Here is an 18,224-nt window from a genome sequence, read left to right on the forward strand (position 1 = left end):
GAGATCTACGAAAAGATTGACAGAATGCCTTAGACACCCAAAGGACCGCCTCTGCTCCACTTTGCTCATCCGTAACCACAACATCACTGTCATTATCATGAGTTGTGCATTGTTGTGTTTGCATTTTTCTGACTGTATGAGCTGCGAGCCGCTTGGCTTGACTGTGGGAGGCTAAAACTATTTAATGTTTTACAAAAAGCCATATAATCCTGTGAAGGGAACAGGTGTGAGAATGTGGGAGGCGGCCTCCTCCTCTCCATATTTTGTGAAACAAAATCTCTAATGTTGCAAGTCATGTGAATGATAACATCAGTATATCAGAATTGTACTTTGATTTAAGTCTGTCCAACTGTGCTGCTGTCATTAAAAGCAGGCTATTGTAACAAACAGGGTGATGGAGGAAAGGAAAGGGCAGAGATGGTGACCTCGGGATGCTGTATCAAGTGGTTCAGGTTTAGGAATCCAGGCTTGTGGGTAGCAGCTTCATCCTAACCCCATTCATTTGCCTCTTTGCACAGCAGGCTACACTTAAGTTGCTTATCTTCATCTGGTTAAGTTATCTTGTGCACACAAGACATAAACCTGCGGGGTGTACTATCTTAGGGCAAAGAAAACTAACCTGTGTTAAAGCGTCAATTTTTGCTGTGTAAAAATATGTGCGTTAACGTGACCAAACTCTACGTGTCATCACACATTTTAAAGTCGTCTAAACACAAAATCTCTACGATGTTTTTTGCGCAAATGGCCTTCCATAATTCTTGTTGAGTTAACCGCAAAATAATATAGTTTTTTTAACATAACCAAACTTAACGTGTTAACATATTTTAATGTCTGAACACGGAATCTATAAAATGTTATTTGTGCAAATTGTCTTCCTTAATTTTTGTTGAGGTAACAGTGTAAAAATATAGTGTTAACACACATTTTAATGTTGTCTAAACACAAAATCTCTAAGATGTTATATTTGCGCTTACCAATCTTCTTTTTCTGGAGTTAACACAACCAAACTCTTCGTGTTAACGGGCCTGGCAATGTCGATCTCGCTTCGTGCTACACACACACGTTATGCATCCTTTGTATCGTGTACACAGAAAATAAAAGCAATTGTCAGATACGCAGAAGATATTATGTTGTACACACAATTTACCTAACTTGTTCGACCAAGCTGTTAAAATAGTGTGCAAGAAAATAATAAAGACAATAAATTGTATCTCTTGTGCACAGACATTTTAAATAATATAGGCCTCTGTATTCAATCTTTTTTGACCAGCTGCTTTAGTATGTTTAATGTGTGCTGGTGTTTCTAAAAGGCCTCTATCACGGCCTTACGTACTTGTCTTAAGAGTTTAGTAAACAAAATCACACGCTTGGAGGCATTTTGTCCCGTACATTTACCTATTGAATGGGTAACAAACATTATGGCCTGCAGCGTCCTTGTTTCAGATTCTAACCCTAGTTATTGAATTGCAGTATCCCGAGTGTTCTCTGCAAGAACGTCGTTGTACCTCACCCTGTTTTCTATTTCTGTCCCATAATACACACGAACTTCCTGCTGTAGTAACGGTTGTGCCCGTGTACACTGTGTGAGTTGGGGGGGACTGAGTGATTATATACTAAGTATATCCTTAAACACATATGATGCTGAATATCTCGTGGAAAGACAAGAGGAGGTGGGGTGGGTGGGGGGGGTGTCAATATTTGAATGTGTATTGTCAATTTATGCTTTATTCCTTGTCTGAGTATGTGTTGCATAGCCTATGTAATGATAATAAATGTATGCAGAGGTTATACCACGTCCTTTAAAATTCTACCATGAGGGCATTTAATGCCTTGTATAGGAATTTAGCTGACATTGATATCTACAGATAACGTAATGTTAATTAACTACTTTAATGGCAATAGTAGTGTGTACAGTTAAAGACATCAATGGGCTACTTCTCCATTCACGCTCCCACCACGCTGTATAAAGAGAGACCAAAAGCCCCTATATTAAAACAGCATGGAGGAAATGTTTCTGTTGTCTTTATGTGTGTGTTTGTCTGAATCTTGTATCTCTGGATGTTTTTCTTGCTTGATATTGTGGACCGTTGCATTTTCCCCCGACCACACTCATTCTTAAGAATACATGTGACGTAGGACGTTCAGCGCGACTTCCCGAGGAGACAAACACAACTAAGGTGAACAGAAAGACCGTTTATTTGTTTTACAATATTATCTTGGTTACATTCGTATATAAACTTTTAGATTTTCTTACAGAATGACAGTGATGTTTTTTCAGATTGCATACCTAGAAAATTAAAGGAATACATGCATCCAAACATGAACAGCATTAAAAGGAGCAACTTTATATAACAAGTAGAAATTCACAACTGCGAGCTCTGCTCAGTCTCATTGTGCTCATCAGTCAAGGGAGGAATATTACAGAGGGACGTCCTCCGACAACGAAGCAGAGGAGAGCAAGTTCACTGAATAAACCCAATTTAGTGGAATTGAAATGCCTTCCGTGGGAGCGCATGATTTTCAGCATCAAATTTCAGCAGTTTCCTATGATTAACAAACAAGTTTGTTTTAATGAGTTCTCTCATTAACATGAGGCACCACAAACACAATAATAAAAGAAAAAAAAAAGAAAACGCTGTTGAAATTCACTGTTGAAATGGATACAGGAAAGACAACCTTTTACAAAGGTAGTGGAAAGTGCACTTAGTGGGTCCGCCCAGCACAGACCCTGTCCAGACAAACACCACACCATTCCCTCAAATTACAGCTGTAAGCGCAAGACCACATCCGACAAACGCCTTCAACTGACCTCCAGCTAGCCAATCACGTCAGCGCGCTGTGATCTCGCTGACGTGTGCCTTTCACCGTCTCATAGCGGTTAATGGTGCTTGCGGACAGGGTTAAGTCCCAGCTGCATGGAGCAACAAACATCTGCCGCTGCCTCTTTTTCCCCTACACTTTTCCCCTGGAATGTGCACAGTGTTCCCCCAGTACCTACTAAAGCGACACGTCACAGCATCACCGTGACATTTGCCCGCAGAGAGAGGAAATGTCTCTTGGACAAAGGTGGTAACTTCTCCGTCGCACGTACATGTTAGAATGTTCCTTATTCACAAGTACTAAAAAAAAAACTAATCTCAATGCCTGAATCAACACTCATTTTATTTACCAATATATGGTATGAACTAAAATCAACACTTAAAACTGATTAGTTTTTACTGGCCAAGTAAAAATGACACTGGAGTCTCGAATCTTTTTCACAGGTGTTCCCCGGGTGTTAATTCAGATCAGATTATTTGCGTACACACATTAGGGGCCAAGTGCAGGGACAGGGAGCACAGCCGTAATCTACATGGTAGGGCTCTGATGACGGACTATTGGCTTTTACAGCATTCTGACAAGATGAAACGTCACATGCCAATGATTTGTCTCCACAAAATGAAGAGGAAGCTCTGGACTCATGATGGTGTGCATGGCTTTAAAAACAAAAACAAAAAAAACCCACTGTCCTTGATCTCAAATACAAAACAAAAAATATAGACTTGACTACAAGGTTAACATATGAAAAGTAACAGATGTGTCAAAGATAAAGGAAATGTAGAAAGACTATACTAAACAACTGAAGAATAGAAAAAAAAGGCATTTAAACATTATGTTAAAGATGAGAAATAGCGATGATTGTGATGCAGGAGGTGGTCTGGTATGAAGACAGGAAAAGAGAGAGCGAGAGAGAGAGATCTCTGTATTGTAGACATCCTGACAGTTTACAGTCCTGGTTTTCACACCTCTGGGACAGAGTGATCCATGGCTGACCGCAGGAGACCGGTCGACATCCTGAAGAAAGAAAGAAAAAAGAAAAAAAAAAATCACATCCAGAATCTGTCAGTGAACCTGTATATTTCCCATGTTTTGGTGTCTAAGTGACTGAAGGGGACAAACAATGTTAAAACTGGTCCAGTATTTAGGGAGAACGCTGCAGACGGCAACAGGTTGCAATGTAATCATAGCGGGCAATTCAGCATCCTCAATGTGCGTTCACTAAAAGGAGCTTGCTTTTGCCACTGACCGGCTCAGATTATTATTGTATGTGTCCGACAACATTATGGAAAGAACCCTACGGAGAAATAAAACCGTTCTCGTACCTTCCGCTTGAACCGGTCTGTTTGTTATTGTGCGTCGCGCTCGGAGAAGTCTCGTTCTGAAATCTTGCGTTGCATCCATATTGTCGAAATGGGCTTAAATGGCATTTCAAATATTTTGGACAACACTAAGCTACGCTTTCTGTCGTCCAACACAACAATCTCCGACAACTCCCGGCACTCCTCTCTCCAACTCTCACTCGCGTTCCCACCGCTGTCTAGCGGCAGTAAGTCACATGACAGAATAGCAAAGTGGAAAGAAAAACGTTCCATTTCTATAATGTTGTCAGACACTTATAATAACAATCAGATCCTGTCATTGTCACAAATAAGCACTTTTAGTGGATGTAAATTGCTGGTGCCCAGTATGATTACATCATAGCCCGTTTAGCAGCTGCAGCGCACTTCCTCAATATTGAACCAATTCTTTTAAATTGTCCCCCTCAAAAATGACGGGTCGCTTTCATACCCGTTGTTCTGTTCCAAGGAATAAAATGATACACTGTTGCTTTTTAGTTCTGGTCCACTTCATGTTCAGACTTACAGGACCAATAGTAAACACATTTAAACCAACGAGTGGCTAATCGATTACACAGCTTTGGTAAAGACACTGGATTCACTGAAGTCCTACCTCTTAATCATGTGTTCATAGATGAACTTGGGCATGATGGTGATGGTCATGGCGGCCGGAGAGGTGGTCAGAATGTCCTTGATCTGAGAATCCTGGGATTTTCACACAGGAACAGTGACATGTGAGGACCTCGTGTGGTCAATGAATTACCGTCACAGTGAGGTTTCTTAACCCTTGTGCATCACCAGGGACATTTTCAGTCTGAAGAGTTTCGATGATTTTAGCGGTGTTCATGCACACGGCATACATTATGGTAAACAGTGGGAGGTCATTTTGGACTTCGACTTTATAATTATAATTTATTTTACAATTTCTACAATAAAAAAAAAAACATTTTTGTGCGTGCTTTTTTCCCCATAACATTAGTGGCATGAAGTAAACAAACTGGCATTTAAAGTGATCAAATTCTAAAAAATAAAAGAAATACTTGGTAGTTATGATCAGGACTCAGACATTGTTGTCCTCTCATTATAGGGATGCACAAGGGTTAAACACTTAGACTAAGGATACATTCAAAGCCTTCATCACAGAGCAGGATGAAACTACACGCCTACCAGAGAGAACACTGGAGGACGAGGCAGACTAAAAGGCTACATTACTGATACGAACTAATGAGCTAATGCTGCTGAATGCTGCACTTACTTAAAAACGCTGCACGTTCCCGATGTTACACTACATTCTGCAAGTATGCAAGCTGCCACCCCAACGCAAAATTCAATATTAGCCACCAAACAGTCTAGAGGCGTCACACATGTTCTGTATGTATTCATATTTTGATAAAGCTCATTCTGTCTTATAGAACACACATTACTTCATGAGCACTCAGTACACTGTTTATATCCACCAATGACCAGACTATAAAAAGACTCTTCATAGATATAGAGACAAGTGTCTGACCTTGAGTCCAATAACGTTTTGTCCATTGATTTCACAGATGAAGTGCTCGGTCAGCAGGCCGTTGCGGGCAGCAGAGGCATCCTTGACCAGCGAGGTGATTTTACCAGACTTGTAGATGAAGCCCACGTGGCCCGAGCTGTCTTTGTGCATGGTGACGGTTCGCTGAAACGGCCTAGAGACGCACACACACAGAAAGGGTTAGCGATCCACTGGTGTACAGCTTTGCTTTGTGGAAAATGTCTTTTAGCAGTACCTCTATAAATCTATAATCAAAATCAAGAAAGACATGGAAACTTGGAAACAGATAGAAACATACAAGATAACAAGAAACTATTTGATAGGTTTGTGAAAACTAAACTGTGCGCTGAGCAGCAAAGTGATGCAGCAGCCTGCAGAGGGAGCCAAACCTTTGAGCTTCTCATTGAAACGCTATGAAACTGTACATATGATTGAACCATTACAGTCTGGTACTGGACCAAGTAAACCTCACCTGTCCCTGACCACGAGCTCAATGCGGGTCTCGGCTGCAGCCTTCAAAGCCTTGTGGGCCTTGTCCACGCTCAGGCCAGCACAGTTCTGCCCGTTGATCTGAAGGACCTGGTCACCAAAACGCAGCCCGGCCAAGGCAGCAGGGGAGTTCGCCTGCACCAGCTGGACAAACACTCCCTGAGAGAGGAGACAGATAAAACATTTTAAATGTGTCCAGAGAACGGATGAAGGAGACAGAGGTTGATAGTGGAGACAAAACAGAGGAAGGGAGGCAAGGACACAGCGGGGAAAGAGGAGATGGAATGTTGCTAGAAACCGCGAAAGAAATGAAACAAAAAGAACAATTCTTTGAAAAATAATTAGCTTCACTCTTTTACTTGATGTCCATGCAATATATTGAAATTATTAATTGAAATGAGCGCCTTGTTAAATCAAGTGTGCTGCGTCATTTGATCCGTACATCGATCACCAATACACTGAACCTTCTCTTTTTACCAACTCGTGTCTACGAGTGCAACTCAACACAAACTGAATAATTAACTCCATTCATCACACGCAGGCTGGCTAAGTATCAAAACCTGTTTTTTTCTTTGAGTTTGTCTTACTTCATTAATTATTCACTGCTCTTAGCACTGATAACAAACATCACCAAGTCCTTGTTTCCGATGCTAACTTTACCCTGTTAAACATACTGTACTGTTACAACCAATTCACCTATGACCCAGGGATGTTACGTGATAATAAAGACTGGTCTGTTACTACTTATATATAATATGATTTTTTTGTCCACATCACCACATTTACAGTAGGTAAATGTGGTGATTAATGCCTGCGTTACATAGTTTCTATTCTTTGTGGTGTGGTTTCAGGGCACTCCCTTGTGGATAATAGTGTCTTCTTTATCACTCTCTACCAAAGAACTGTGACAGAAAGAGCCAAAGACTGGATTTTCTGCACCATTCCTACTGTCTCTTCCTGCATGTTTTAATGAGGAGGCAGTGCTACGCCTTTACTGTGAAACAACCCCAGGCTAATGAATGCTAGCGACTTTCAGATGACAAATATTTGATTTGTCACTTTATGAAATGTATTTTGAAGGACAGAAAGTCTTGTTTCCCTGTTGGGTCGCAGGGAGGCACAGTTATTAAAAGTTTTGATATATTCTAAAGACTTAAACTGACTAACCCCATTTCAGGTTTGGTTCATCTTTGTGGTATTTTTTCACAGAAACAGGATTATGGTTTTCATCCACTATCTCCAACATTGGAATAACATTACGAAGGAATGCTTTTTTACATTTTTTAAAGTATGTTCATACAATATTATGTTAATACATCATTTTATGTAAAGTCTTTGGCACAGACATTTTTGTCATGCAAGGATTTTCAAGCAACGTTTTGTGTTGAATGCACAAAGGTTAAAATAGATTTCAACATAAATGTTCCTATAAATAACAACACCCTGAAAAGTAGTCAACTAATTGTCAGAAACTTATTGGCGAGCCCTTGCTCTAAATAGACGGTTCAACATTGAATATCTACACCAAGTGAAGTCTGAACCAGATGTGTGGAAGAGTAGCAGAGGTCATCAGTACGTTGTTAAGGGGGTGTTGAATAATTCAGAGAACAGGTGAGTGTCAAAGAGTTAGTGATGCTGACTCACGTTGTCGATGGCCCTGAGCCGGAGCCCCACCTTCCCGTCCTGGTCCTTACAGAGGATAATCTCCCGCAGCCCTGGACGGACCTCTGCCCTCCTGATGCCGACATCCGCCCCCGTCACCGGCCGCACCATCCCCCCCACACCTGAGAGGGAGGGCACCGCCACTTGCTGAGGAGGGAGAGGGGGGGAGGCAGACAGCGTGGAAGGTGAAGAAAGTATAAGAGGTGGGTTGAGTGAGAACAAGGGGGAAATTGAGTGGGGGGTGAGACAGAGGCGGGAGGAAGAAAGGATTAACGAGGCATGTTGCATTCAAATTCAGCTCGACATAAAAAAGGAACGCTGCGCGGAATAGAGGCACGTGGGAGGATTCAATTTCATCTCCTCCTCCACCAGTGGGTTGGGATCAGGAATGCTTGAAGCACTGCTTTGGGAAACTTCCTCATTAATATGCTCTGAACCAGCAATGAAAATAATTTAAAACACTAGAAAAATAAAAAGGGGATGAAGATATCAGCAAATGGCAGAGAACACAGATGGTTCATTGCGAGCTGCCAAAGCTAGGGCGCTGTGAGAGCCTTGACATCTGCAGGATCCACAAGTACACATCGATGCACGCAAATGGAGCGGAGTGAAGAGCTCACACCCTCCCACACTCTGCTCCAGGCCTGCGGTGAGTCACTCAGCACTGTGGGTCTCCAGGAATAAAATACTGTTGCGCTCCGATAGATCTGCAGCTCCTATCACTTACTAAAAACATGTTTTATTCACCCAAGACTGATGAAGCTTTAATGTGACCTGAAATTAAATAACAAATTAGAATGTTTTATTTGTCTCATCTTTGACCCAAATAATAAAAACTATCTTTTTTTGTATGAAATGAAGATATCAATGTGGGATGCCGCTGATCATACACATCAAAGTATGTTTACAGGTGTTTGGGGAGTACTATTGAATATGTTGTACTTTCTCCAGCGGGGGTCTGTGTGAAGTCTAACAAACTGCCTCAACTCTTGTCACTTGCATTGGTTGGGGGCTGAAAAAAGAAAAATGATAAACCTTTCTTTCATCTTTCAGATGCTTGCATGCACAGACACACCTCCACAGGATATACATAACCACTTACATTGTCAGCCACAGGCATCAAAGCCATGTTCCTCTGGACTTCCTCGCTGTTGAGGACCAGACCCATGTAGTCTCCCAGCTCCCCCAGGTCCGGGTACAGGCCTTTGAGAATGGAGAGAGGGGCAGAAGAGAAGGGGTGGGTGAGTCTATTCAAACACACTATTACAGACGTAAATAGGATTAGGATTCAACTCTGGCTTCCTGTTTCACTGTCTCTCCAAGCAACCTATAAAAGAAGGAAGGCTCATTAAGTCATTGTGCCAGCGTTATATTCTGCATTGGTGCCAGACTTCTTGCTGACACTTCTATTTAAGTTAATGGGGCGGACATGGCCAGTCCCGCTATAACCCATCATATCTGTGTTGTCATATCACCGGGAGTGATCATGAGATCGGCCGTGTGTCTGTGAATGACTGCGCACCTCTGTGTCTGTCCACGGCTAATCTGGCATTCTGCTGCAGCAAACTGCATCATATTTTGAGTGCCCAGTTATGGCTGAATGCTTGAGGACCTGTCGTGGTTGCGCTGACTCACACTTTCTCCTTTTATTGCCCGTTTTATACTGCCACTGACTGTCTGCTGACTCATCACTCACTACTTCTGATGTCCCATGGCCAATCTGTCCTTGCATAAATAACAGAAGTTGTCGGACTGTGGTAATTCAAACAAGTGTTAATAGAATATTTCGTCATAGACATAAAGTGTGATCCAACCAAAACCTTGTTTGAGATCTCTTTACATACCATCAGAAGTCTGTATGTGCTTCAATAAAGCAAATCTAAACAAGATCAGTCCAGTCTGTCCAATACATAGACATAGACAGTATTGTGTAATGAGCTGATTATTCCAAATGATATCCTAAATACAATATATATTAGAGTGAAAGATTTAATGTTTATAAATCAGTTTCCAAACCAACAAAGCAAATATCAGCTTATTTAGTGATTGTGAGGATTATTAATTCCAATATCATCAATTAGGTGAGTGAATCAACTCACTCAGTCAGTATAAATATAAAACCAAATGTCTTGTAAACGGTCAGACCGTCAACAACACATAAAGCATTTTGGGCTTCTTACAATTCCCCGAACAAGTGTCAGCTGAACACAGATTTAACATGTATTATTTAAGGGTTGATTAAGAATGCAAATAACTCAAAAGTCAAATACAAATCATCAACCAACAACATCTATATACAGCTCCAGGAAGTAGCTCAGTGATGCTAAGTCAATACTCATATCGATATTTCTTTTTTGTTCCAACAACGACTGTTGACTGTGCAATGATTGTACCAGGTGGAGTCCACTCTAAAGTCAACATGATTTAAGTCCCTTCAACCACATACACACATACACACTCCACCCAAGCACTCAGAAATCACCCACTGCACAGGTACAGGTGACCGCTGTGCTCATGGTGCAGAAAACAAAGAGAGAAACACCCACACACTGTGGGCCAAACATTAAAAGCACAAATGATAAGAGATCCTGATTCATCCTGTACTCCTCCACTAGGCACTGATAAAAAAAATAAAATGTGTTTCATTATTTCAGAAAACATTTCTCCCACTCTCGCCTGCTCCACATCTACATGCATATCAATGAACTTGGGGATGGACTCCGCTCTTTTATTCAATCCATCTTGAGCTCCAGTATTTGGGAAAGCTATACGATATGAACATTAAGTGTTCTATCACAGCACCTGAGCCTAAATATCTGACCAGACGTGGAGCTACAGCCAGAGCGCAAAGAAACATGCCGAGCGGAAAACTACAGGGAGGTTGTTAATTTTAGTCATCTAAAAAAACGAGGAATTCGACACTAACAACTATATTTAAAGTCATTTATTTTAAGAAAAGGATATGTTTCATTTTATAACTAGAAAATCACTTTCTTTGATAAAAAAATATTTATTTTTTAAATAGTGTAATGCTGTGTTATATTAAATTCATTGACACTGATAGTATTTGGGAAATAACCCCTAACCTTAAACCCCTATTTACAAATTAGTCAGTAAGTGAGGACCATTACAGAATCTTCCTTAGTCTAAATTCTATCCTATCTGAGTTTAGGGTGACATTTAGGGTTTTTGAAACATGTTTCCTAACTGCATTTATCTTAGAATAGGAATTTTGCTATTACAGAACGATCCTAATTTGGTGATTTCCAAAATTAGGAATCCTAAATTGGGATGGCATAGACGGCCGGTCCTAAATTCAAAATAACTGCCACAACTGGCAGCACCACTGTTGTTGTTAGGTCTGTATGACAATGACTCTGTGTAGCAGCGGAGGCGGAGCTTCAGGGTTCTGCAGTCCAGTCTGCTGGGTCCTGGATATAGCCTGGACAGGAATGCTGGATACCATTACAACCGAACTGTTCTTCACTTCCCTTGAGACTACAGGAACAGCGCCACTGTACCACAGCAACTCAAACTGTGAACGCTTTTGACATACTATATACATACTACATTTTACTGCTGGCAAAATACCTCCGCTAATGTGTGAATGCTGTTAAAACGGTCTCCGTGGCAAGATTTTTGTATTGTCTTTCTTTTAGTCAATAGACTGTCATAATGCCTTTCACATGGGGATAAATCACTTAGAAACTCAAAAAGCCACCTTCAGGCGTCTAGGGAAAAGGGAGGCCGGGGGGGTCACCATGCTTTTTCCATAATTACTGTATGAATATGAAAATGGAGACAGGCTTGACCTGCCACCCATGGTGGTGGTGATTTTACATGTTGAAAGACTGAAGGACAGGCTTCGTGGCAATCTTAATCAGTTCCTCAGAATAGGGACTCCTGTCTTAAAGCACATCGAGGATCAAACAAACTCTTCCTTGAATAACTACAGTAGTGCTACAATGTTTTCCTCTGATATAGAAGTACACACTAAGCAGCATACAGCAGAGTTGCATATTTTTTAAGTGCTTTTGGGGGCCTTTTATAAGTTATTTCAGGGAATAATAAGTTAGAAAGTAACATCTTTCAATATATTTCATATCTAAACCTCATAATAAATGTATTGAGGCCCCAGGCCCGGGTTGCTGAACAGTCAACTCTGCCCCTGGTGTTTTTTCCTGAACCGGAGTGTATTTCACCGGAGTTTCTGACCGTGAGTAGCCGTGACTTGGGTGTGTAATGCAACTATGTCATGGCGGGTGTATTGCTCACCCATGGAAGCACAGTGCTCAGTGTTACGTCTTTTGTGTGTCGGTACACGGGTGATGACGAGGCGATTGAAAAACAGCAGATGCAATCTACAGCGTTGTCTGCCTTGGCTGTGGTCCGATGCTGATGTTGATCAGTCCCCCTTCACCGGCCCTCTCTATTTCTCCTCCTATCTGTCCTCCAGCTCACTGCCCTGGGTCTCCACCTCCTCCCTCCCTCCCTTCCTACTTTTCAAATCAACTCCTCCTCCTCCTCCTCTCATTCTCCCATCATGCCCTGTCCCAGCACAACTGCCACAGCCAGTCTCCATGGTGACTCATAGCTAGCTCTGCTGAGGTAAAAACAAAAGACCAAAAGCCCACAGGACTTTGCATCCAAACAGAGAAAAGAGAAACTGAATGAGTGGGAGAATGGGAACAGGGGGAGAAGTGAGTCAAAATAAGTAGAAGAGTTGTGTTCTGTAATCTCTAACAGGGCCCCTTGCCCATCTTTTAATCTTCTTTCTCTTCTTCCATCTCAGCCGGGCTTACTGCAAAGTTCATGTCTACTTTCATACAAACTCAGAAAAAAACATTTCCTCCCCGAGCAGAATACAATGGGAGAGAAAGAAAGAAAGAGTCACAAACACAGAGGGGAAAAGAGAGGAATCATAGCCGCTGTGGGGGACCCATTCACTCCCGTTATAGTCCAAAGACCCCACAACTCCTCCTCCCACCCCAGTCCTCTCACTCCACTCATCTTTATCCATTGCTAACACGACAGAGCTGTTCTTCTCCAACCAATAGCACAGACATCAACAAACGTCCAGCATAAGGAACAAGAGTCAGAATGACATGGGGAAATGAATAGCAGATACTGGTGACGGTGTTTTTGTTGCAACATAGGAAATTAGATAACTGATTTTCTTGAGTTTGAGGAACACAATGGAGGGATGAACTAGTCTGACAACTTTCAACGGCATATGTGAGACTCACTTGATCCCGGCATCCCAGCGGTGGCAAGTTGAGGCTGGTAGGTTCCCTCGGTGATGGCTGGCATGGGGGTGGCAGTCTGGGAAAACTGAGCCTGGGCCTAGAAAGTAATCAGACAAACCATTCAACTGGAAGTGTACGTGGACATGAAAAGGTAAATACTGGGTGAAAGGCAGTGAAACACAAATGAGAAGAAAAAAAGAGAAAAATGATTGAAGGGTTGTTAAGAAAACATTAATCTTCATTAGAAATGCATGTCCTTTAAAAGTATTAAGTCTTAAAGCCTGAAGGAATGGCTTTAAGCATGTGTGAGTTGAGTGGACCTCGAACACTTTACTGTGGGTCAAAGCAACACAAATATCGGTAATCAGATTGCTAGAATACTTCTTCCTCCACAACAATGTACCAGAGATTAAAAGGCAATAAAGAAATTCTTCAATGGTACAAGTTATCTGGGATTCATTTGATATAGGATTTGTTTTGATCTGACTTTCTATTGACTTGAGTTGGGGGACTCACAGGAGTTGGACAAAATCTAGCAGCAGAGGCCTCTTGTCTTGAGACATCTGGACTTTTGGTCCCTTACATTGATCAAGCATCAAACAACGCTGGATCCTACATTTCTCATAATGCTACTGCATGAAATATGTCATTAGATCCCCCCCCGGCCTCCTAAATGCCCACATCACCAGCAGGCTTTCTGTTTGAAATTTGAGAAAGCTCCAGAGCCACAGAAGACATTATGCAACCGTTTCAGAGGCTCTGTGAGAATCCCTGCTGTGCCTCTTTAATACGAGTCATTCTCTCAAATGTTTGACTTTACACTAATCTGTGTATGTTTTTTTAACTCCTCACCGATTTTTCTATATGTGCTACATTTCTCAGCTTTACAGGCTAGAGTCATATTTGCTTACTGAACATACAATCAGGAAGCTATTCGAGCTAATGCATCATCATGCCAAATAAAGATTTGGTTAGACCACTACACACTACAGAGATGGTCATCTCCAGATAGATCTCCGTCTTTATCGATTCACCCTGACACACTTACCTTTATAACCTTGTCGACCTTGAGGTCCTCGAGGGATGGATACAGGGACATCTGAGGGGAAACACACAGAGCTGTGAGTGGAGGACCTTGAGAAAGGGAGGATGGCATAGCTGTCTGAGTGCAGCCAGATAAGCCTCACCACACAGCGGACTGGGATAACCTCCAATACCTTTAAACCCCAATAAGCTGTACTACATGTTAACATTGAATAAAATGTCTCTAGGGTTGCCCATGAGAATAAAAGCCATCTCAGCAGCTGTATGCACCTCCCAGCAGCATCCTGTTCATTGTTTTGGTTTTCTGGAGTGACAAACCCAAACTAAACGCTGCTTACCTGCCACACCTGAAATGGCACACAGGTGACATATGTGAGTGACGGATGAAATGAAACCAAAAATGTAGCAGGTCGAGGAGGGCCAGGTGTTCTGCTCAGGATGTGGTAGCACAAACCACAGCGGAGAATGCTTGACATGCACTTCTCTCACTGCCCCGGTGTAGTTATTTGGAAGACAAAAAAACAGGTATTTGCTGAAGAATACTGGAGCTCTACGGTGCATACAATTCAATTATAAACACCCTTTGTTTGACTCAAGGTAGAACCTGTAGATTCTTGATGAAAAATTACTTAATGCATATTCAAACGGCTCAACTCGGGTATATTCTAATACTGAGCATATTGTAATAAATATTCCTGTCTCCCTTTCTTGATAACTCCACCCCGCTCTTTGTTGCTCTTATCTTCTTTAAATAACTCAGAGATCCGTTCATTTTAATGTGCTGGTACTCTGTACTTGTGAAAATTCCCAATAAAGTTATTTGAACTTGAATTTTAAATCTGTATACCTCACTGCATGGAACTTATTTTAACATACGGTAACGTGAGGTCAGACTGAGTTGGTGACCAGCTTTGACTGAATGAATGAGCTGGTGAAGGAAAACACTGAATTCAAAATTTACATCGACGGTGTATTCAATGTGGATTGGTGACGTCATGGTCAATACAAAATACGCTTCATAAAGTCATCATTAGCTCTGACACCAATCCCATGTATTGGATTCCTTAAAATAGAGGCAAAATGATCTTAAAAAGCAAAATGATTGCACTTTAGGTTTGCCAGTCACAGACGCAGTGTGACAACAGTGTGTCGCTGACTCACAATCACAAGACATGAACTCTTACTCAATAAAAGGAAAATAAAGCGAGGAGGATGACCGTATAATAAAAAATACAGACATCATGATTCATGACCAGCCTCCTAACGGACTACAAAAAGCCAAATACCTAATGACAGACCAAAAAAAAGATAGCAATATGAAATGTCATGTCAGGTCAAAAGATCTGACTCACTTCCCTTTGTATTGATTGACCTCATCACGTACGAGTTCCACAAAGAGCAAATACACCGACCTTACCGCTCCAAAATAACCCATCACAGAAAGAAAATCTGCGTTGATGTGCCATGTGCACACAGTGGTAGGATATGTGATTGACCAATCATTTTGACAGCAGTGAGCAGGGCAAAATAAAGCTTGAGTCTCTAAAATAAGCAAATCATTCTGACCACAATCACATTACTGCCACTCTCCCGGCTACTCCAGCTACTACTCTACTCTGTTATTCTCAGTCGTCGCAGACAAGAGCATCATTGTGCAAGGGGACACAGAGGAGCATTTTAATACCTCCCAGTGTTTATTTTAGAGCTGTGTTTGTTAGTTTGTTTGCTCTCTTTATATCCCTCCCTCATTCGGACTAGCTGGCTGGAGGTGTATGTGAATAAGCCTGGAAAAAATTAGTTTGGGGAGCTTTTGCAATGACATAACCGAATCCTTGAGTCACTTCTGCAGCGGTTCAGATGAAGTGGACATGTGACGTTCTTGGAAATGTAAAAGGACATTTCCTACATTTGTATACAAACAGGCAGAGAGAAATGGGGGTAAAAAGCTTGGCGAGTATCTCAGAAAGTGGCTTCCCATCAATGTTAGCTAGCGAAGGAAAAAGCTTTGGTGGAAACTGGAAAGGAAAGAGGGCTAACTTCAGCAAGCCTGAACGAATTGGTTAGATAGAAGAATGTAGTCTTCTTGGCAGCTTATTCCGGTCTATTGACAACGCTGGGAAGGAGACAGATGGAGAGGGAGGGAGGGGGGGGGAGAGAGAGACACAGACAACGGTAAAAACGGAGCAGACGTCTGTCCTGCTCTGAACTGACCCACGCCCTTTCTACCGGACCCCTATAATTGGCCACATTGTATTGCACGAGGTCAGACGTTACATACACACAGTTATATTCTTTACAAACAAGGCAGCTAACTTACCGTACTAACGCGAAAACAACACAGGCTCAGAGATAATACGCAGGGCTTGAGAGCACAATAAAAAAAATTGCGTTTGCTTCATATTCTAATATTGAGGTAAAAGTCTTATATAACTTTTTTAGATAGGAGTTAGTGGCGTGTCCCAATCATGTGGCTATGTAACATCATTGAACGTTGTTAATCGACGCTAACGCCTCACTGCACAGCCATTAACAATTAACCAGCCGCTGTTAGCTGGCTTAAGCAGACAGACGTTTCTAGAAGCTAGTCAAAGCTAGTTGACATTGGAACACATTGAAATATAACAACGAAGACAAAACTAGTACCCTTTAGCTAAGTCTTTGTTCCGACATAAAAAGCAAGGAAGCAAAGTGCTAGCGTTAGCTGCATCGTTAGCTTGTTAGGTAAACGAAACCGTTACCGCTAAGGAAGGGTTGGTACAACGGTTTGGAACAAACAGTCTCACCTTTAATTTCTTGCTCGTAAAGTTAGCGCAAACAACAGCTTCTGAATCTCAGACAGCAGCAAACTCCTTTGTTTTTCTTTCTTCCTCGCTTTCGCTCTTCTTCGTCGTGCTGAAGGGGAATTCTGGAAAGTGATGTCACTGCTGGCTTCCTGATCTTGCAAACCACGTCAATCAATGTTGACGTTTTAAGCCACGCCCCGTATCGGTCACATGCACTTTTCGACTCGCCTTGAATGTGTTTTACTGGAAACATACTGTAGCATGTGATAATCACCATGACATGCCGAACACAGATGGTATATTGAGCCTGTTTTGTGTCTTGTGTTGTTGCACTCTGCCAGGGGCCGGGTTAAAGTAATGGCACGTTAGACCGGTCCGGATCTATTAGACAGCTGATTATCCCAAACCAAATATTTACAAGGCACTTATTATACAGCCTGTTCCAGGAAAAGGTTTTCTGACTGCCTGACAAAACTAGGACTTTTTTTTCCGAGAAGTATGGATCCTAATCAACTCCTTCATTGATTGATTTCAGTGTCCACCACCATATATCACCCAGCCCATCTGGCTTTACAAGACACAAGGACACAAGACAGCATCCACAACCAAGATATTCCACAAAAATCTTATCTCAGGTATCCCTTCTTCCATTGTCCCTTATTTTTGTTTGACTATATTTTTAGCCTGTATAACACTTGAAATAAAATGCAAGTCATAGCGGGGAAAATGTGTAGCACCATCCATCAACCAAATGATTGTGTTGTTTGGATAGAATTACTATCAGAGAAACCCCTTTAAACCCTATACTCCGGCAGCATTATGTGAACCCATGGAAAAGCCAAGATCGGGGCACCATTTAGTTTTATTTATCACAGAGTTTTCTTTCTACGGTATAAAAGGGCACTGACTTAGAGCTACCAATTGTATAAGTGATGACAGTAGGCTACAGAATTCAAATCTGTCCTTTTTCCATTATGGAAATCATGCAGCCTACAGTGGAACCTTTCTAGTGTGGCTTATTTGGACTTTTTAAACCCTTTGATCATTTGTTTGAACTGAAATCTCCGGCTTTAGAGTTGCTTATTAAAAAACAAATAATTGTCGTTTTTTTATTTTAAAGGGGCACTGCAGCGATTCAGTATTGAACTTCCATAAAGTTTGGGGGACTCACAGGACAGATTAAAAAAAGAATTTGGTGCCACACAAGCCTACATATACTGTATATATCCTGGTTTTTAGTACCTGACGTAAAGCAAAAAATACTGGATACTGCATCCCCCATAATGCAGCCAATGGCTAAGGACATCATCGGTGT

At 41.7% G+C, this 18,224-nt stretch overlaps 1 protein-coding gene across 1 annotated transcript; it reads right to left on the bottom strand.

Annotated features, from left to right (window-relative positions):
• Positions 1 to 2,178: 2,178 nt before the first annotated feature.
• sdcbp2 (syndecan binding protein (syntenin) 2) lies at positions 2,179 to 17,055 on the bottom strand. Its single transcript, XM_079174021.1, has 9 exons — positions 16,910 to 17,055; positions 14,131 to 14,181; positions 13,083 to 13,179; positions 8,939 to 9,039; positions 7,819 to 7,983; positions 6,158 to 6,333; positions 5,668 to 5,839; positions 4,771 to 4,862; positions 2,179 to 3,834 (listed from the first exon to the last, which is right to left on the bottom strand). Exons 2-9 carry the CDS (start codon positions 14,179 to 14,181, stop codon positions 3,780 to 3,782), a joined length of 909 nt encoding a protein of 302 aa, XP_079030147.1. The 5' UTR covers positions 16,910 to 17,055; the 3' UTR covers positions 2,179 to 3,779.
• Positions 17,056 to 18,224: the final 1,169 nt, after the last annotated feature.

This window comes from Pholis gunnellus (genome assembly GCF_910591455.1).
Source record: "Pholis gunnellus genome assembly, chromosome: 2".
NCBI classification, from domain to species: Eukaryota; Metazoa; Chordata; class Actinopteri; order Perciformes; family Pholidae; genus Pholis; species Pholis gunnellus.